Here is a 21,806-nt window from a genome sequence, read left to right as displayed (position 1 = left end):
CTGCCTTCACCAGAAGAGTGTTTCCTCAGTGGAATATCGTTTCCTGCTTATTAGGCCGGAGATTCCCGGCAGTCACTGCTGTCTTTTTAGCAGACAGCAACTCGGGAAGAAAGGAGGATGTAGAAAGAGAATGAATAGAGTGTTGAATTCACATTTCAACTCCCCTCCCCCACCTCTGCGTCTCCCTCACATACAGTACATTTGGCATCCCACGTTACCATAGACTGCATCTTGCAGACCCTGTGACCAAACGCATCAAGATGTGCAATAAAACCTCTCTTATTTATTCTATTTACACACAACAGGTGGGAGAAACACTTCAAATATGATCCCGGGTCACATTTGGAGCCACGAGGGGGTTTCTTTGTTTCTTTTTTGGGTGGATGGGCAGGCAGAGGGGTTTCCTGCCACTTGACTTCAAGTGGCGTATGCTTGCAGTGTGGTGCTACAAAAGCAAAATGGGACTCTCCTCCAAAGGAGGAAAGGATGGTGAGGCTCAGATTAGACCGCAGCTTGAGATTATCTTCGCACATCTCTCGCTGGCAGATAAGCCGCCACACTGCACATCAAAAACATATTCTCGCCGTTGCCTGATGCTCGGCTCTGCTCGTGTTCGCAAACGTAAACACTTTTTCATTTTTTTTCGAAATACAGCCATACAGAGACCAACACGTTAAAAGCATGTGCACGCACTTTGGAAAATCAGCATTGGTAATGGTTCCACTTCCTGTTTTGGGGATGCAAACAGGAAAAAGAATCATACATGACACTTAAATACCCCCCCCCCCCGATTGCCGTCTGCACCAACCCTTAAACTTGACCCCGTCCATCACAAACAGCACACTTTCACAGGCTTGTCACTGTCAGCCCGCTGGTAATCCCCCCACCCCCCTCCGTACAAGGCAAACAGTAGCTGCTCGTGCTTTGCATGGGGAGTATTTTTGGAGACTCTTTTCCTGTGGTTGTGCAGGTACATGAGAGTTGTAGTTCTCTAAATGGGGCCAATCAGTTCAGAGAAGAGATTGACCCTTTGGTGGTAAAGTCCATGTATGCTCATGCCTTTAAATAGCAGCTGATGGCGACGGGAAAAGGGGCAGGATGTGTGTATGTAATTGCATTGGGTTTTATGTTGTCTGTACCTATTTAGTAAAGGAAATATTGTGTGTGTGTGTGTGTCTGTGTGTGTGATGCATTTTTCTTGTCTGTATATATGCCTATGTACACATAATATGAAATATGGGACCAGGTCAGTGTGGTAACTGTAGATGTGTGTGTCTGGGCACGTGGGCATGTACGTCCATCACTGTAGATTGCTGTTGCTGTCGGTCCCATTGGGCTCTCCCATGTTCATGCGGCCCATCGACAGGCCCACGCTGTTGACGGCATCGCGACGCGGTGGCATCCTCTCATTGATCCGATCCAGACCTTTGGCCTCCTCAAAACTGCTGATCCGATGCTGCGGAGAGAACCCTCGAATGGCTGCAGAGACACACACATACACACACCAAGGCAGAAGCACACATACATGCACAGTTAAAAGTTGACACAGAATTGCACAAATTCTTGTGTATCCAAACCCCCCGATAAGGAGCATGAGTGTGGCCTGGGAAGTAAATCTTTTCTCAGTTTCTCCAGTAACCACATTTATATCATGTTGATCTAAATCTCTTCAGCTGAAGGTCAGCTGGGGTTTGGATAAACAAAATCATATCGTATATATGTTATGCCACCCATGAACCGGTGTTTATCTGGACATTGACCTTAGATTAGCAGTGAGTAAAGTGGTTGGTAAGATGTTATGAGAAAAACAATATGAGCACAATCGGTCTTTCGTAAGACCTTAAGATGTCTTTTCCCCTCGGGACAAGTTTCTGACAGTTAGCTGTTCATTCAAACCATCATATACAGAAGGAGCTCACAGAATTTACAGGTAAGGACATGTAGTCACATTTTTCCATTTCCCTCATGTTCTTCCCTTTTGGCTTTGGGAGTACTCCTTGTTTGTGACTAAGGGGGCAGCTTTAACCTTGCATTGATATCTTAAAGAAGCACTCCACCAATTTTAGTCAGGTCATAGTGACCACCAGGATTTTCTTTACTCCGCTTTGGACTTGACAAATATTTCAGGAAGTGCTTCAACATTTTGGGAAGAATATTTATTTGCTGAGAGTTAGATAGAGCTGATTGCACCTCCATGCAAAAGGATTTTTATAGCGCTTTTCAATAAATCTTTACACAGAAGAAAAAGTGAAACCAGTTGGTTTCCAGAGAGCAGCAAGATATTATCAGATGGCAATTTTATGGGAAGCAGTACAGGTGAGTCAGCAGTGTTTAGAGTCATTATGAAACAAAAGCATGCGCATCTGCTTTTTGTTTTTATTTCATCCGAGTTACAACTTCATACCAACTGACACTAATGCTTTAAAGGTGCAAATGAGGAAATGACTGAACGGACATTTATTATGTGTGTTCTCTGATAAATCTGTTAAATGGGTTTTATGTTTGAGTTAGTCACCATTACTATTATTAATATTATTATTATTTGTCAGATGTTTGCTCATGCTCGCGTAGCATTAGCTTTGCTTTGTATTTACTGCTAATCGTCAAATGTTAGCAAAGCACACAAACACATTAGCAGTACACCAGATCCAAATTATCACAGTCTGTTCTGTCGCACTGAAGAGTCAGTCATTCACGCATATCTGGACTTCAGTTAAACGTATTAATTCAGCAGCGTGTTCCTTCTGTCATTCGTAAACCTGTTAGCATGCTAGTGGAAGCATTTCACAGAGCTAGCATGGCTGTAGACTTGGCTTTATTTCAGTTGTCTTTAAACGGTGTGTCTTTAAATTAGACAAAACATCGACCAGCATTAAGGTTGATTCGTTGTAGTAGCTGTCACCCCAGACCAGGTAAACCTCTGTTCCAGCAGATGCTCCTGTACCAATAAGGAGGACTGTCTGGAGAGGCCAACGCCAACTCTTCAACAACGGCACAAGACAACTGTCACACATGCTGCTGCTCACAGATGCCACTGTACTACAAAGCACATGTCTAACACCCAACTACAAATCATATATAACATGACAGAAAACTACAGCACAGGCGATACCCATAATTCATTTGGGTAAACAAATTATGGTCTGTACTTCAGGTAAGCCAAAGACAGCACTAAAGGTACAAACACAAAATAGTATGGGTAACTGAAGCGTGCCGAGTACTGGGCCTGTGCACGCCGGGCATGATACACAAAAGACAATCCATGACCACAATCTGTTCATGAGCTCAAAAGAACCTGGCAGACCTGGCAGCCGCCTCTGAATGTAATGCATCCATATGCCAAATTAATCTTTTTTTCTTTGCAAAGGTTTTGAGCGTGAAACTGTATCTGTATAATTCCAAACCCAACTTTTTGCAGTTGGGTTTGCAGAAGTTTCAGCCACACTAGCTTGCCTTCTTGCCATCTCTTGGTGTAAGCAAAGACTTTTATTCTGAATCTAGGTCACGTGAATACGCTGCAGGAGGCTGAAAGCTAAGTAAAAAGACGAGTTTTGTGGCAGATCAGTGTAAATGTTTCTTCAGCGAATTGCAAATGTTGCAAATTTTGATCTGGCCCGAGTTCTGCTGTAGGTTGTTGAGAAACAGATTGATTGCATGCTCATCTTCTACAGAACTACAGCATCTATGGAAACTATAGAAAAACACTAACACACTGCAGTCCGTGAGGAGGTCTGGGTGACCCTGCCCTCCATTGCAACATCCTCTCCCGCCCACATTCCCGCTCTTCTTGTAAATGTGTGTGTGTGGAGAAAATATTCTCTGCGTGTTTCATCTGAACAGAATGCAAATATATGGCTGTATGTGTTTCCTGTTTCCCAAGAGGATGAAAAAGAAAGGTTTATGCATGTTGTGTGCTTTAATGTGGTGGCTCCAGCATGCAGCAGCTTTGTTGAGAGCGGTGATGCAGTCAGAAGAGCTGAGTGCATCGTGTCTAAGGAAATATCTATGACCTTATGAGCATGGGCGGCTGAGAGCGCAGCCATGTTGCACACACGTCCGTACGCGCACACACACACACACACACACACACATATAACACACGCGCCCACACAGTGAAATGAGTGGGATTTTACCTTCGGCGTCCTTAACTGTCTCGATAGCTTCAATGGCCTCAATGGTAGCTGAAGGATGGGCAAAAGAAGAGAAAGAAAGGAGGACAGGAAGAGAGAGGAGATGACAGAGTCCGAGAGAAAGATGGAGTACAAAGAAAGGAGGAGGAGAAGGAAAACGAAGTGAAGGCTGAAACATGCTCTGTGCAGATATGCGTAAACATCTTTGCCGTATGGGTGAGCAGCGCTTGCTGAGGAGGCTCCGACAGGCTGAGCTAAATGTTGTCAAACAATCTCTGGTTGGAAAACAGTGTAGGCAGAACTTTGGGGTGATCCAAAAATCAAACAGGAAGTCATAAAACATAAAACGTGACCTCACGCTGGCCTGGGAGATCAGACGGGTATTATGCGATTTATGACGAGCACCATGAACTAAGGCAGAAGTGAAAGATTGCAGTTTTTGACGGCCAGCTTGGACCAATATCTGTTTAGCTGAACGTGAAATTTTCTTCATGCTATTCTGTTGGCCAAATTCACGTTAGAGCTCTGTGGAGATGTCATCATGATAAATATACACAAGTGAGAGACTCTGTATCATCAATATCATGTGTAACATCCATATAATTTCAATATTAGCATTAATTAAATATCCCAACTACCAGACACCCCCTTCTAAGGGGCATGTTTCAGGTTTTAAACAAGCAAAGCCCTCAGAGCAGCACTGAGACCACAGCAGGTTCAGAGGGCACCTGGTGTTAGCATTAGCTGCTGTTAGTTCACACACACACATGCATTTGCCCTGTATTTTGGTGTCATTCTCAGGTTCTCAGCCTCTCGCTCGTACACTCTCTCTGACACTCGCACACACAGGCAACCAGTGGGCTGGCGAGGTGAGGTGGAGAGAGGGAGTGAGTCAGTGAGGCAGAAGGATGAGAGGAGAAAAACAGCTGGAGGAGGAGGAGAAGAGGAGAGAGGGCATGGAGGAACCGGAGGATGCTCCAAAGCAGATACTCAAACTGTCTGTGTGGCATTGTGTTTCTATATATGAGTTCGGGGTTAAGTTTGTGTGCATGTGACTGTGTGTGTGCTTATGTGTGTGTGAGTGAATGAAACGCTCACCGCTCTGCAGGGTCTGTTTGCCCCCAGAGAGAACGCCACTGGGCAGCATGCCAGTCGGGGTCAGTCCCTTCAGGGTCAAGACGTTCTCACTCTCCTCCCTGAGAAACAGAGACAGTGTGTGTGTGTGTGTGCGTGTGTGTGTGTGTGTGTGTGTGTGTGTGTGACAGATGTGTGTGGGTAAAAGAAGACAGCAGGTGATAAAGAGAAAGAATTACACACTTCCTCACACACTGCACACCTGCAAACATGCAAAAAAACACGATTGTGGTTTAAAAGACAGATTTTAGAAAAATCTCTTTTAAAAAGTGAGGATCTGATGACTGCCAGCTTCTGCAGAAGTTGCGGCAAACCGAGCATGTGCAGGCAAGCGCACACGCATGTTTAACTGCAAATTGACCCACCTTAGAACGGAGAACATTTTGGCCATCTTCCCGATGGCTCGGATCTTGTTTTTGATCACCTCTTTCCTCGCTGCCGCTGCACTGGCTGGAAGTGAGTGGAGCAGAAACGTTATTGAAAGTTGATACGTAGAAGAAAAGAAGAACGCTAGCTACCCTTAAAAAAATCAATGCTGGCGGCTTCGTACCGTCATAGATCTCGTCTCCATCGTTCATGAGTTCGTCGTCAGAGCAGATGCTCAGAACATTGACCAGCATCTCAGTCACTGCAGGGCAAACAGACACAGATACGCTTCTATAAAAGGACAACAAAACTGCCAACTGGTTCATGCAGTTTAGGTACTAGTCAAAATGTTAACGACAGGGTAATTATCGTGTCCTTCAATGAATAGCGGTAAATTATCGACCTATGTGACAGCAGACCTTCACACCGGCTCTCCGCGATCCCTTAATGGAACATGAGCCATCATCGGTGTGATTGTTACCCCTTAACACCCTTTGATACGACATGTTTCAGTGTCTACTGTGAAAAATAAAAATGTTTTCTGGGAAAAAATGTGAACAAATCTTTTTATGTAAGTAGGACGGAGCTGAACTATGTCCAGCTGTGAAGACGTTAGAGGGCTGTGAGTGGACAAAGATGAAGATATCAAGAATCACACTCTGTTACTGTACATCAGCGATCCATTTTATTAATCGCTTATCAAACTGGTATCCCTCAGGTCAGTTTGACCTGGAACCATTAACATATATCGTCTTCAGCTCAATTTCAAACTGCAGAGAAAACATATATGTTTATTGATTGCAACCAGAATTAACAACACAACTGTTTTTTGTCACAAGGTTGTAATTGATGCTAAAAATCCGCTATACTGAAGCTTATCTTGGTGAAAAAAATGAACTGAGACGTCCTGTTCACTGACATTAATATGTGTTCCAGCCGTCGTCGGCCTTGTTTTGAGGTGCCACTGTCCCAGGTTGTATGACATATCTAGCACCACTCGTGTCCCCTGGTTTCTTTCAGCAGCTCCTCCTCCCAGCTGCTCTGTATATATTTACACATTCCATAAAATAAAGCCCAGATTCTGATGCCACACTTTGCTGGTTTTGAAGCCATATTCTGCCTGAAAGGCCAGCAGCCTCTAAACCTCACAAGCCATCCGCCCACAGTTACACTGGACAGATAGAGGAAGCCAGTCCACCCACTGCGGGTTGTCCCTGCCTTCAAACAGGTCAAACGAGTCAAATCTGGTGATCTTTGAGAATACATGAATTCTCTTCAGAGACTTTAAGTTTCTCCTTCTGTCTCAGAATCTCACAGACATCCAGTCAACTCCCCTATTGACCAGTAGACACCAGCAAGGACCAGGATCCCAAACTACGCATGCATACCGTGCAAACTCTGTTAGTAGCTGAGCAGAGGAGCTCTCTCACTGGAGAAGTTCAACTGAAGCTTTACTTTCACTTTCAAAATTAAATGGTTTCTAAATTATCTTCACGTGGAAGAGGAAGATTTTGCACTTCCTCTTCAACATGCTCTTCCATGGTATTTGTAATGTAATGTGTGTGTGTGTGTGTGTGTGTGTGGGGGGGGGGGGGGGGGGTGTACCTTTTTCTCCAACAAAGGGCAGCGACCATGTAAAGACGTCCATGAAGTTGGGCAACCAGTAGGGGTGAGGGGAGCAGTTGAACTGACGGATGTTCATCACATTGTTCTCATACTTTAGCACCGCAGCTAGACACACACACACACACACACACACACACACACACACACACACACACACACACACACACACACACACACACACACACAGAAGCAGATATTAACCTATTGAAAGCTTGCTCCTCTAGGAGGTAACAATGTTTCCATCCATCCGTACATGTAAAGATTTTCCTGAGAAGTCTTACAACGCAAACAGTTTGCTCTACAATAATTGGATAACACACGTCAGTCAGACCTTTGTTGTTGTAGACATCCAGGTAGTTTGGAGCGGAGAAGATGGTGATGAGCGAGGGGAAACCTGTAGTCTGACTCTTCCTGTACATACGGTACCTGAGGAAAGAGAGACAAACAAGCCGCCCACGTTATAGCCACTCAAATAGGACACCGCGCTGTGGATGAAAGAAACAAAGATTTGCTTTGCAGGTCTTCTAAAGCAGCCAGGGGATGGTTAGAGGTGAGACAGCCACACTCTTTTAAACTAACAGAACAGAAATAGAGCAGATTGCCTTGCATAGCAGAGGAAAATGACAAGTAAAAAAACAGAAAAAGCTACTGGGCATCGGAAGCCTGCATAGATATGCAAATTATCAAAACAAAACTTTACTGTTCTGGGTTGTGGTGGCTGAGTGGGTCTAACAATTTCACCCAGGAGAGCGTGGTTCACGTTCTGTGTGAATTTAATGATAATATTTGTATGTTATGTTTTGATTCCCCCCCTTTGTTTAGGATTTGTGTGGTTTAGGGGAAAAAAATCCTTTTTCATTGTCAGGCCGCTATAAACAACACACATTTTCATCAGGTAATATTGACAGGAAAGTGTGCTGCTGTAAATCCACCGAGCTACAGCTTTAGATTCTCACTGCTTATTAAACTTCAGTGAAGAGAAACCAATTTTTCCCAGACAAACTCACCATTTAGGGTAGTTCCTGTAGCAGCTAGCTTAGATTTTTTTTTTGAGTGAGCTGGCCGTTATTCTCTTTGTGCTGTCACTATTGTTGGAGAATATAATGCAGCAACGGCACATTCACAAATCAAGGGCTTCAGGAATTCAATCAAAGAATTCATAGAGACAGCAGTGAATACAATGTCTTTTGTAAGTTCTCAGGTGAAAGCTGCTTCATTTTGTATCCACACTGCAGCTGCTTACTTCATCGAACAGTCTCTTTTTTGTTTTTTTGACCATGAATGCATGTTTTATCTCCACATTAGCTACTCTGCACAGGTGCAGAAGCCTGGCGACTGAAATAGCTTGTTTTTTGGCCATCCTATAACAAGTGCATTAAGACCTCTGGATGATTACCCAGACTACTTGTCTGCATGACAGACCAAATACTGTTAATGGGTTCACCAAACAGCACACACACAGAACACAGCGCTGCCTTAATTGCTGCATTACATCTAGAGGATTTTCAGTGAGATAATAGATGCCAGGAATGCATTTTTGGGTCACAATTTTTTTCCCTTCACTATTTTATTCAGACTTTTAGTACAAAGTGTACGCAGCCTCTTTGACTTCCTGTGCTGAGTTAGTTAGGGTTGAATCTTGCACCGGCTGTTGGTGCACTCTCAGTCAGACCAACTCTTAACAATGCTAATCACACAGTTTCAGGGTGAAAATTGCGCCGCCTCTTTTCCTGCAATGTGCCAATTCCCCGACAATGAAAAATAACAGCTCAGAACATGAAATGTCAGGGTAAGCCATTAAATGAAATGGTGTGCCCATTTAAGCTGAGAGAAAGGAATGAGCCGCAGCAGCCGGTCAGCTCACCCGGCATCCTGTGCTTCGTGCGCTCTGATGATTGACAGCAAGTTGTTGGTCTGTAAGAACTCGCACACTGCTGGATAACTGGAGACAGAGAGAGAGGGACAACAAGTGAGAGTAAGTGAGGGCAAAGGAAGAAACATGAAGGGGAAGAATTATTCAAAGAGATGCAGTAAAACACACTTTACATAACAAACAAGTCATATGTCAAGGCTGCTGTAAACCACAAAACAGATATTTAAAGTCTGGCAGTGGGTGATGAGTAGGCTTTTGTTTTCTAAGGTAGTGTCTGACTGAGACCAGCAGGGGGCATCAGTGAGGAGTGACAGGCCTGAGCCAGGCTTATGGCTGCCTCAGTGCTGAGGTGTGCTGACTGTACACTAGTTGGCTGATTGATGCTGTGTCTCCTAAACATAGAAAATCGGTGTGTTTGCCACAGAGAACATGTCACAACACCCATTTCTAAACACCGTCTCCCCCTCGTCTGTACATGCCCCCCATTCTTACTTTCTCATCTTTTTCCCCCTGCCACCCTCCTCCTATGTTACTCTCCCTCGTTCTCTCACTGTATCTTAATATCACTCCATATCTGGCAGGAGTAGCCAGTCGTCATAGCAACAGAACCGTGCAGTCTCCCTGGGGATTGTGGGATATCGTTTCATGCTGAAACGGAACTGTGTGTGCTGCGTGTTTGGTGTGCGTATGTGTGTGTAAAGTAGCCAAGATTTTCTACAAATCCCAGCGACCGTTAGTGGATCTCGGATGTGGTGTAAACGCGCACACGAGGCGTCTCTCCCGTTCTCTCTGCTCGGGAACAACATCCCAAACCTGCAGCTTGAAGTCGACCTGAAACTTATTAGATTTCTAATTTGTAGGTGAGCATCGCACGTTGCTCATGCACGGTAGCGACAGGGCGCTCAGATCATTTAGAAAGAGACATCGACCTATCCAAGAGAAAACCCGGAGTCAGGGACATGAGTGAGAACTTCTTTCTCTTTCAGGTGGTGATTTTAAAGAGTACTGTCTCTGCTGTGAACCATCATCCCAGAATATTACATCCACACTGGCTTGTTGGAGTACCAGGTCAGCTCTTAGCTCTGCCTTTGAGCTTCATAAGCACAGGGATCTGCTGCTGCAAGGCTGCCATACTATATTCATTCCCATTCAAAAATAAAATGTCAGGGCTCTTACGTAATGTTTTTTTTGCCGTCACAACACCTTGAGGAGTAATTCTACCCTCCTGTACCTGTAGAAATAGGAGCACCCTCTGACCGTGTTGTGGCCAAAGTACTCCTGGGTCTTTTCATTGCCAAAGTCTTCCAGGGGGTCGGCCCACAACAGGTCGCACATGGGCCCAAACGCCGGAGGCTCCTTGAACCGGTCCAACTAGGACAAAAAAAACACGCACACACACAGAAGTATAGAAATGTGAGCTTACAGAAACAGAGATTTTCTACATGAAAGACATTTTCAGTCATGTAAACAACCCTCCAACACATATAGGATAAATCAGGGGAGAAAGAAAAGCAAACACATAGCATACACACACAAACACATACTGTCAGAGCAGAGCATCTCCATGGCAACCCCCACCACACAGGAGGGAGAAGATGTCACACCAGCAGATTCACCATGGAAACACTGCCATTAGATGAGGAAGTATGTGTTCTCGCGTCTCTGTGTTCATGTGTGCGGCTTTGTGCTCTGGAGCTCAGTGAACTGTATACACACAGGGGTTATTTTATGGTTTCTAATGAACACACTCGGAGCAGGCTAAAAAGCTGAAATAAAAGTTGGTTTATGACTGCTGAATGAATGTGCCTGAGTGCTGCACATAGGTCGATCTCATGTTGCATGCATGATTAATTTTCCTTGCTCTTGTATTCCTTATCCTGCACAGGCAAAGAGCAGGAACTGGAGAAACGGTGAAACTGAGAATGAATAACAAACTGTGGACAGTTACGAAGGCTGATCTTTCTTCTTTTTGTGCATTTGCAGGCTGATTACTCTCTATAACAGAACTTACATATATACCAGGATGCTGAATATAAAGTGACACCATGTCTTTGGGAATGCAGATGCAAGGGTTAAATGCATTGTCTACAAAATAAATGTGTTTCTATGGCTTTCTAGGCCAAATCTCCTTACTATCATTATTTATACTTCCTAGTTACAACAAATATAACGCATCACTGTTTTGTGTAAGTAGGAAAAGAAAAGAACAAATAATGTATTCATTAAACACCTGACTTAGCTACACCCTGTCACCTGAATTGAAGGCAAAGCTGTAGCTACTGCTAAGCTAGGTTTACAAGGTCTAGATTCTTCTCTCCACTGTGATTTGATTCAACAACTAATTCATTTAGTTATGCAGAATAACAAAGGGTATGACCAAAACGGATATTTTTTCTATTTTTCATTGTTTTGTTTGCTCTGTGTAGGCCTTTAGTAAACAATACGTGAAGTTAGCTTTGGCTTCTTTAAGCTTTTCTATATGACAACTTCTACACTGTCAAACCAGACTTTCTCAATCTGATTGGTAGGTTTCAGCTCTGTAATTTAGTTATTACAAATGTTTTTTAAAAGGCTGTTTTATCACTTTATATACATTTTATGCATTACTACATAATGATTAAACAGGAAAAGGTTTAAAATGAATTCAGATTCAGTTCTTCATTACATTTCAGCAATTTTTTTTTTTTAGTACTTCTCAAAGACAGTTAACCATTATTTTTTAAGAGCTGATTGATGCCTTATTTACACAATGGTCAGCATTGCTTATCAAATACTTAGAAATAAATACAAATAGAAAATTCTGTAAAATAAGGTGAAAAATATTACTGTATACAGACAAAACATTCACCCCATAGCTACAAAAAATGTCATTAAACACCACTTTTTGTCAAAAAAGTTATCATTGTTTTGTTATCACAGCAGTGATAACTCAAAACTGCTCGTGTGTCTTTGATTTTACCTTCTTGATGTCGTCCAGCGTGTGAATCTCTGGTGAAAGCCCCCCATGCACACATAGGAACTGCTGGTTCATCAGGGCTGCCAGAGGCAGGCAATCAAACGCCTCCATGCAGGAGTCATACACCTGCTCTGAGTACTTGATCTTACCTGCAGGTTGGGGGAGTAGACAGACATTTCAAGACTTGAAACAAAGGAAGCGCCTGAGTGTGTTTTGACATGCTTTGAATAGCCACCATTGCTACAAATGCACAGTCGGTCCCTGTCACTGGGAGACTGATGCACGCAGAACAAACAAGCCTTTACATGGACAGAAGTTAGTAATCTGAAGGCTTCAGACAGAATCAGTCTAAAAACACGATTGCTAACACGCTGTGGTAATGGTACATATATATAAAATCATACATTACTTTGTGCAGTAAATAGCTTTAATTGTGTTTGTGTGTAACAGACCAAGAATGACACTGCAGTGTGCGTGCCTTAAAGAAAGAACAATAAATTAATAACCAAAAAAAGCAGTAATGGTAGTGAATGTCTATTCTGACCAATTCTGATTATTTTCAAGAATAATTATTTAACCATGACGTCTTCACCACGTCTTCACCACCTAATGTTAACCTTCAAAAAAGTGTGTACAAACCAATGGGTGACATAAAAGTGGCTTTAACCATCTTTTATCTTTGTCTCCCGCTCACAAATCTCCTTCAACTTTCATTTGTTATTCATCAATGTTAATAAAGCAATACCCAGCTCGCCACTTTACCTTAGGCCCCTCAAACATGACGAAGTCATAAAGACGTTTTGCTTAGTCAACCACGATTAGAACATTTGAGCAGAGACAGTGAACACACACTCACTGCCTCTGCTCAGTGTTTTCTTTTTAAGTCTGTCGGTGCACACGGTTAATAACTCATGAATCAAGATGACTGAAATACCTTAGGTGTTGTATTAATTAATGCATTGTTCATGCATTAAGGCATGCATGAGATACTGTTAATTCATGCACTTTCCTGATGAGTCATGGGTTTTTTTTCACATATTAGTGACGCTTTTTCGTGCATGAAATCACGAATGAATTCACGATAATACCCTTCCCGTAAAGTGTTACCACGTCATTTGGTTCACTTGGGTGCAAGGGCACTAACGTGTGGGATTTTCACACAACGCGTTAATAATTTATGGGGCCAGCTCTTCTCCAGCACTCCCATATGACCTGTTTTTCTCCTCTCTGATGATGTTGGATTGTGTTTTAGAAATGCCACTTCAGAGATACCAGACAAAAAAAATAAAATAAAACACAAATCTCACTATTACAGCATTTTAAATAATGACCCAAATATAAACACAAAGCAGCATAGACATGTCACTTTTTTTCTTCTTTTTTGTATGTGTGTCTGTGTGTATTAAAAACTCCTTTGAATTGGCAGCAATATCAATAACAACATCCAAGACACGGCATCTTTTAAAGTACATTTCACACATGGGCGTAACAATGCATCTGACATAAAATCAAAACCGCGGGATTAAAAATAGCTGAAAGGAGATTGGAAAAGAAGAAGAAGAAGAAGAAGAGGATGGTTTTTAGACAGCAGAGGAGGAGGGAGGCGAGAAAAGAAGAACGCTAAAGAGAGAAGGAGAAAGACTGATGGTAGGAGACAGGAGAAGGAGGAGAGGTTATAAGAAGGAACGAGAGGAGATGACTGGGGAAGAGAGAAGGTAGAGTGTAAGGACATGAAACGACACGTACACAAATCAAAGCCAGTCTTGTGGAGTACAAGCGTACAGTAGCCAGCCTCTGTGTGTGTGTGTGTGTGTGTGTGTGTGTGTGTGTGTGTGTGTGTGTGTGTGTGTGTGTGTGTGTGTGACAGCGAGGAGTATGTTTGTCAACCTCTCCATCTGCCTTGTGTAGAGCAAGAGCTCATTATTGCCGGTCCACCAGCTCCTTCCACACTCTCAAACATTTATGAAGACACTTGCACACGCATGCAGTCACAGTACATGCTCTCGTGCTGCACACACACACACACACACACACACATAGCAGATGGTAATTGAGGGCGACCACTATTCGCCATGAGCACCAAGGGAAATTAGCTTCCTCGTCCCTTGGCCAATCAGACACAGAGGAGTAAGTCCCTGAGCCAATCATTAAGGGCCAAATTAATTTGCTGCTAATCACCCACTCTCGGACAGGAGGCTGAAGCTCGCTGACGGAGGAGTCAGAGAGACAGAGGGAGACACTGGGGGAGAGAGCAAAAGGATGGAGGGAGAGAAAGAGAGGGCGGACACAACATGCCAGTGGCAGAAAAGTAAGGATGGTGAGGGGGAGGATGAGAAGAGATCCAGCAGAAAATATTTAACTCCATAGGTGAAACTATCAGGTAATGGAATAAAGCGGATCCAATCAGAGCTTCGCCACCTAAAGCACAGCACAGCTCAACACGATTTGCACGCGTGTTACATGGTGTCATTCTCTCAGCAGTCGTGTATAACGTGTAAGGGCTAATCAGCTTTTCACCTACAATAGCAATCCTGGAAGCTACATTTAGGGTTGCAAACTTAAGACAACCTGAACGTGCAAAACTGCAGATACACATGTTAAAAACATTTACAGCCTGCTGCAAAAAAACTGCTCCCTAAAGCTAATTATGTAGGAAGACAGCCATTAACTACCTGCTATAGGTGTTCAGCTAAATTGTGTAATTGAAAAGGTGTTGGTTTTCTTTATATTAGCTAGTTTGACAGAAAAAAAAGTCGTGGCATGTTTTGTGTTATTTTTATTAGTATTCTTTCCATCAACTCTGAGATGAGTTCAGAAAGTGGTATTGTTGTATTATATTAATATGTTACATAATTAGCAGGTATATATCTCTGTGCTATCTTTAGCTGCACCCTGCTAACTAAGCTAGCTAGCTACCTTTAGCTAATAACGCCTGGCTTTGAAAATAAAACAAAACATGATACCTGCTATAGGAAATACTGACTAATTACTGATTTTTCCTCTTTTTTAAAAACCATGTTTAGGTGTTATTCAAGCACAAATAAACTCTTAGCTGTAAACTGAGCAGTGTAAGTTGTAAATGTATGATCCTGAACCAGTTAGCATGCTAATTTTTTCGCCAAGTTTGTAACCAAACTGAAAATATGTTCTCCAGTCAGCTGAGATTTACAAGATCTGTTCAAACCACTAATAATCAAAACTAAATAAGCACTGCTTAACATCGGAGGGTGAAAGGAGCGGAAGAACCAATCCCAAAATAAAAGAAAAATGGGCCGTGTAACGAAAAGCCAACTCACATTCTTGTTTGAAGGTGAAATATTCTGTCAGATGTCTACATTCATGGTTCCCCCGGAGAAGAAAGAGCGTCTTTGGGTAGAGGATTTTCAGTGACCACAGGTACAACACACACTAAATATTCACCAAAAGAAGAGAAAACATGAGAAATTGAGTTCAGCAGGTACACAACTGCAACAGCATTTCGATTTTCAAAGAGTGCAGATGTCAAATTAATTTTACATCGCAGGCCATAAACAGCCCACTTTGATATGAAGGCAAGCTCCCCTTTTTAATCAATGTACAGAAGTTTAAGTACACATTTAATCTCAGAATAATCTCATGATATAAGAAGAAGTACAATTCCAATAGTTTTTCTAAATGCTGCTATAGTAAATGAAAGAAATCTGTCTGTATGACTCTTCCAACACGTTCTCACTCCCAAAGCGTAACATTTTACGCTAGGTGACAAATCGTTGGTATATTACGCTTTTGACCACCCAACACGTCCCTATATTACGAGTTCGGAAAAATTAGGAAACATGAGAGCCGTTTGGTTTTAAATCTGCACATAAATTTTGCATAAATCGTTTTGGAAAACACTTCACGATTAAGGTGGTGGTTAACGTTAAGAATAAGGTTATGATTAGGGTCAGGGCTGGAATACACAGCTGAAACATGTGTTACCGCGGGAGTGTAATTCTATTCGATTTCATCCACAATCTGGCGCGCAACATAGGAACGTGGAAGGTCACCTTCCGCGTTCCCATGGAATGCCTCGGGACATGACAAATCGTCGGTATATTACGCATTGGGAGTGAGAACAGGCTGGACTCTTCAGGCTTAAATTGTAAAGTAAAACTTCTCATTTCTAGAGCATACGGTGAAAAACAGGAACTTTACTGTCATTTAAGTTTTTGGTCTATTACTTAATTACATTGTTGTGCTATGAATGGCCATTAGGGTGGTCTTCATCAGTAGGAAAAACTGTAAAACTGTCTTGTATGTGCAGCATTAATCTGAAACTATGTCATATTGCCTAGAATCAAAGTTAAGCTCAAATTTTGGGGCTGAACAGTTTGGTCATTAGAGTACAGCAGGATGTGTGTTTATTTATCACGTTGGCTTTTTTACTATTATCACTTAGGAAACCCTACAAATGGCTCAGAGGATGTTCTCTCACCTTTACACACCATCATCTCTGTTCTACATTTAGTCTCCTCCTTATGTGCCCTTCAGATGTGTTAGGAAGGTGGCCTAAATATCGCTCCCTCTGCTCCAAACTCACTCCGTGTCAGCGACATATCCCATATGCCACGGTGACTTGACAGGCTGAGACATTCACGCGCTTGTATATTGTGGATTCAAGTCAGTCTGCTCATCTGTACCACATTTCTGCTGGATAACGTAATCACACATTTCTTTATGATGCCCTCATCCATTTTGAAGAATCAAATATTCAAACAGCTCTTGGAATACCGTGCTGTTTCCATCCAACTTTCATGCATATTTACAGTAAGAAGCAAACTACACTCTGGTTAGCGTTTGCTGTCCTTAAATTGTTGCCTGTCCTGTAGAAACACATAGTGAATGAAAGTTGATCTCAGTAACAAGGACCCCCTGGTCACGAATTCTAAATTGCATCTTTATATGTGCATTTGTCAGACACATATAGTGCATCGTGTCACTGCTAATCTCAAGTACTTTTTGTACATCTGCAATACTGAATACCAAAATACACCTTGCCCCTGGAATGTGCATAATAGACTTCAATACAATGTACACCACATACACTAATCTGGCATACATAGCAACAAGGATAGTTGTTTTTTTCCCAACTGAATGCACAGCACTATAAATAAGACGTATACACAGTGTGCCCAATCCTTCCTCACCTCAATACTGAAGTACCCCCTGTCCACATAGTCCCCTAGGAAGAGGTAGCGCGTGTTCGCAGGAGAGCCTCCCACTTCAAATAACTTCATCAGGTCGAAGAACTGGCCGTGGATATCTCCGCACACTGTGGAAACAGCACACAACAGTGTCAGGATTATAAACACCGCAGTTTTCAGCTCCCACATAACAAATTCAGCTCAAAAATATGGGACCGTCTTTGCTTCAGTGGCTCCATATGGCCTGATTTGCATCTGCAGAGGTATATCTGTCCTGGCTGCTGATCTAGAAACACCACTCATCTGTTTGGATAGAAAAAACAGCAAAAATGTGTTTTAAAAGCTCCTTAAAGATTCTACTCGATCATTTCAAGGTCTGTTTAAAAACTACCTGAAAAAGACCAGAAATCAGAGCTGGAAGTTTTGTGCTTTTTGGGTCATCTGTCCAGTTTTTGATCTATTTTCTTAACTGCATATCCAACTCCAGGTCATGGGGAGTGGGCTACGATAAGGGGGAGGTGGGATACACCCACCAGTGGATCATAGGCTAGCAAATCTAGAATATGTTACTGTGAGTTATTTGTATTAACAGACTTGAGAATTCTGTGTTCAGTTTTTTTTACATCAGTTAAACACACCTTACTAACCAAGATAGCGAGGATTAGCTTATAATTTCGCACCCGATGCTGGATTTTATGTATTCATGACGACGTGCAATCACGTTCAGGGTAAATCCGATTTGTTTGTATCTGGCTTTCTTGATTGACCTTTGCATCATCTTATTGTATGCAAGCTTTTGTGAGCTTTCTCTTTTGAATTGTTACAAGTTGCTTCCAGGAGTAAATCAGGCTGCACATGCTGAAGACTTCACATTTTGAACGACTTCAGGACTGTCTGCCCGTACGATCTGCCAGCATACATCTTACCATCCGCCTCCCTCGCCATCTGTCTGGTCTCTCCTTTCACTTTTAGTTGATGTCATAGTTCCCCTCTGCAGCCATTTTACGATGGCCATTTTGCATCTGTCTGACCGCCTTCGTCTGCCTGTCTCTCCATCTGCTTGCCATGTTAATGTCTGTTTTTGTGACTACTTATAAGCATTTGCTTTAATTTGAACTGGGAATTGGGAATGAGAAATGTCATGAGTGAAATTGAGCCGTACCTGCCTGCCTCCTCTGAGCTGTCTCGGTATTCTCCCAGAAGCCTTCGTGTGACATCCTAAAAGCCTGTCAGTTCAGATTTTAGCCATCCAGCTGTCTGTCTGTCTTAGAGCTCATACTTTGAGACGGCATCAAAGTGCTGAAGTATTCTTTGTATCCCCTTTATATTGCATTTTTGGTGAAAGCTCTTTCTACGTGAGTCTATTTTGCTGTAGTTTGTATCTGAAATGTAACAGTCATTTCCAATCACGGCACACTCTCAGGAAATTTTTGTGTGTTTCTGAGTCAGACTCTGGTGAAGTGGAACCAGGAAAGCGGGATCAATATGTTGCTCGTTGGGAACAAACAGGTTAGAGAACCTCTGCACTAAGCTGCTTATGATTGACTGTCTCTCCATCTGCCCATCTATCTGTCCTTGTCCCTGGGGATCTGTACCTGTGAAAGCTGAGCGATGTTCCCACACTGCGTGGGCACAACAAGCCCACACAGAATTATCACACCGCTCGCATTTGCATAAATGCAGCACGCAGAAGCACAGACACATAGGTACACGAGCCAGGCAGAGTCAATAGGTTGCCAGTGTCTGCGTCTGCCTGGCCGCTTGTCTGTCATCTCTGTCATTGTCTCAGAAACTTTCTTTCTATTTTGCTCTCCCTCGATTTCGATCCCCGGCTTCTCCTCCGCATCCTACTCAGTTCTTACCATTTCCCTGGGAGGGGAATACATGCAGCTATTACCCAAGCCAGAGCGAGCTGTTGCGCCAATTGGGTCTCTCAGTGAAGTGCGACCGAACAACAGTTCATATTAAAAGGGTGGCAGATACATATGGCAGATTAATGAATCAATGAATGGATTCTGATTAATACATAATTACTGATCTTTATGCCTTTTTGCTCCACAGCTCTATTTCTCTGCCTCTCCGTGAGACTGCTGCTATCTGTCTCCTCACTGTGAAATGTCTGATCTATTCTGCTTGTCACTCATGCCTGCATTTTAACAAACAAGTAGCCTTTTTTTTAATTTTGATGTCGCTTTGCTCAATGGGTGACTTGCAGATGCTTTTAATAAATAAAACGTAGACATTTTGCAATTTAAAACAGGTGAACGATAGTAAAGAACACCTTTTTTGGCTTATGATAGTCTGGAGGCCACAGTGAGTAGGGTTACCTACCATAGCCATGGTATAAAGACGCTACACCTTTCAATTCGAGCTACATTTAATTTTCAGTAATGCAGTAATGTCACATGTTCGTGTGCCAGTCTACATATACTGCTCTTTCTAGAGATAGCATGCTAACACAAAACTATCCAAGAACCCAGAGTTATGATAAAGCTGAGTGTATACTGACCCAGAGCCTGAACTTCAGCAGGTAACAAGCTGGGATGAGCGGTCAGGATTCGGAATCGCTTTAAATTCTCTTTGTGCTGGTTTTCATCTTTGCTTTGTGTTTAAGCTTTATGTTAATGCACAAACAGAAAAAAAAGATCATATGTGTTTCCTCAATAGGTTGGGGATTTGTGTAGGCGTGTGGGACTGTAGCTTAAGGTTTATATTGTTAACTGGTAATTATGTAACAGTGCATTTCAGGTTATTTTACAGAGTAACACGAAAGATCAGAGCCCAACAAAATAAATATAGGCCAAAGAGTATATCGTGGAAGACAGTGTGGGAGATGTAACTAACTTGATTGGTGGTCTGAAATTTACAGGTTCTTCATCAATCATGTGATGGACTTTATCTTAGTTGAATGCAGTTTTCCCAACATATAAATAAAAGTTAAGATGTGGGAGTGGCAGTTGGGGTCTACTCCAGTAAAATAAATTTAAAAAGCAAAATATAAGGAACACGTTTAGTGCTGTCAAGAGACATTATAAGATAACCCTGGGACTCCTGCAACAGCAATGAGTATAACTTTCAGGGGGAAAGAGCTGTTTAAAAAATGCAATGATTTCTTTTCCATAGGTCTTTCAACATGGCTGCCCAGTGCAGACACTTTCTTCTAGAGAGACTTTGCAATACTCACGAAGTCTCATATAAAGTTGGAGACCTGATCAGCTTCCCTGTGCGGGGAAACCGCTTTGCGCGGCTAACTCTTGCAAGAAAGCGCGTTAGCTTTCCAACTGTTTTCTACCATCTCCTAATTGGTGCGTTGAATCCCTTCCTTACCCGTGACTGGCGCCTCAATATCCAACATAGTGCGCTCCTGGCGCAGGATGGCGGCGCCCTCATCGATGATGCGCAGGGCCACGGCTTCCTCGAGACGGCCTTCCTTTGTGAGGTGAGCTTTGAGCAGGTCCACTCGCGGCCGGCCCTCCGCGTCAAACACCTCCTTCATGGTCAGCCGATGGGCCAGGGGGAAGGGGACCGCTGGAGATGGAAATGTGGAGATGATGGAGAAAGTGCGGGGGATGAGATGGAAGGAAGGGAGTTAAATTATGCAGGGAGAGGGAGAAAGAAGCCGGAAAGAGGAGATTGTGTATTACAATGCAGAAAATGATTTATTGATATTTCCTGTACACTTCAACAAGCTTGCCCACAGTTGTCAGAAGCCCCAATCCTCACCATTATCCTGATCACACCTCTGCTGCAGGCTTGCAGTGTGCGCGTATGTACATGTGTGCGTTGTGTGTGTGTGTGTGTGTGTGTGTGTGTGTGTGTGTGTGTGTGTGTTATGGAGGCCTAAGCGGGTTGTACTGAAGTAGGGGCTGCCACAGTTATCAGGGCTGCTGCCTCTGTTCTGCAGCAATGTCTTTCTTACATAATGAAGGCCCCCAGGGTGCCAATGGAGAGGGGGGTTGACTGACGATGAGGGTGATACAGCAAGAGTACACAGCTGCACGTGAGAAGGCGTGCGCACACACACACACACACACACGCACACATATATGAAGACACGCTTGACAAAAGCGCACACACGCCCTGTTGTTAGCAAACAGGCAGAAACTATGTGGCACGCTCCTGCACCCGGCAGAGGTGCAGGAGCATCTGTACATCATGTATGTCACACTGGCATTAACATGCACGACTGCACAAGTGTGTATAAGTGGCAGTGCACACACACTCACACACTCACACACACACACACACACACACACACACACACACACACACACACACACACACACAAGCTCATAAAAGGTATTGTTATGAAGGATCCACAGAGCCTGTTTGAGCCCCACCAGTGCTAACACAGATAATGGCCTAGATCACACGCTAAAATCTAGGCCTGGCTCTGAATGCGCACGCACACACACACACACACACACACACACACACACACACACACACACACACACACACACACACACACACACACTGTCACTTTGTCTCTGTTTTGCACTCTCTCCTCTTGTCCCTTCTCTGTTTTTTTCTGTTTTCGCTCGCCTCTCCCTCTT

At 43.1% G+C, this 21,806-nt stretch overlaps 1 protein-coding gene across 1 annotated transcript; it reads right to left on the bottom strand.

Annotated features, from left to right (window-relative positions):
- Positions 1-1,300: 1,300 nt before the first annotated feature.
- On the bottom strand, positions 1,301-20,976 carry ppp3cb (protein phosphatase 3, catalytic subunit, beta isozyme). Its single transcript, XM_085364165.1, has 14 exons — positions 20,949-20,976; positions 20,578-20,778; positions 17,254-17,378; positions 15,382-15,493; positions 12,089-12,234; positions 10,361-10,500; positions 9,121-9,198; positions 7,588-7,682; positions 7,236-7,361; positions 5,815-5,892; positions 5,630-5,714; positions 5,229-5,326; positions 4,134-4,181; positions 1,301-1,479 (listed from the first exon to the last, which is right to left on the bottom strand). Exons 1-14 carry the CDS (start codon positions 20,974-20,976, stop codon positions 1,301-1,303), a joined length of 1,539 nt encoding a protein of 512 aa, XP_085220291.1.
- Between the last annotated feature and the right edge of the window lie 830 nt (positions 20,977-21,806).

The sequence above is a fragment of the Diplotaxodon limnothrissa genome, linkage group LG2 (assembly GCF_057381915.1).
Source record: "Diplotaxodon limnothrissa isolate DT_005_m linkage group LG2, D_limnothrissa_male_GT1.1, whole genome shotgun sequence".
Taxonomy (NCBI): domain Eukaryota; kingdom Metazoa; phylum Chordata; class Actinopteri; order Cichliformes; family Cichlidae; genus Diplotaxodon; species Diplotaxodon limnothrissa.
This window is presented reverse-complemented; position numbering and strand designations above follow the sequence as displayed.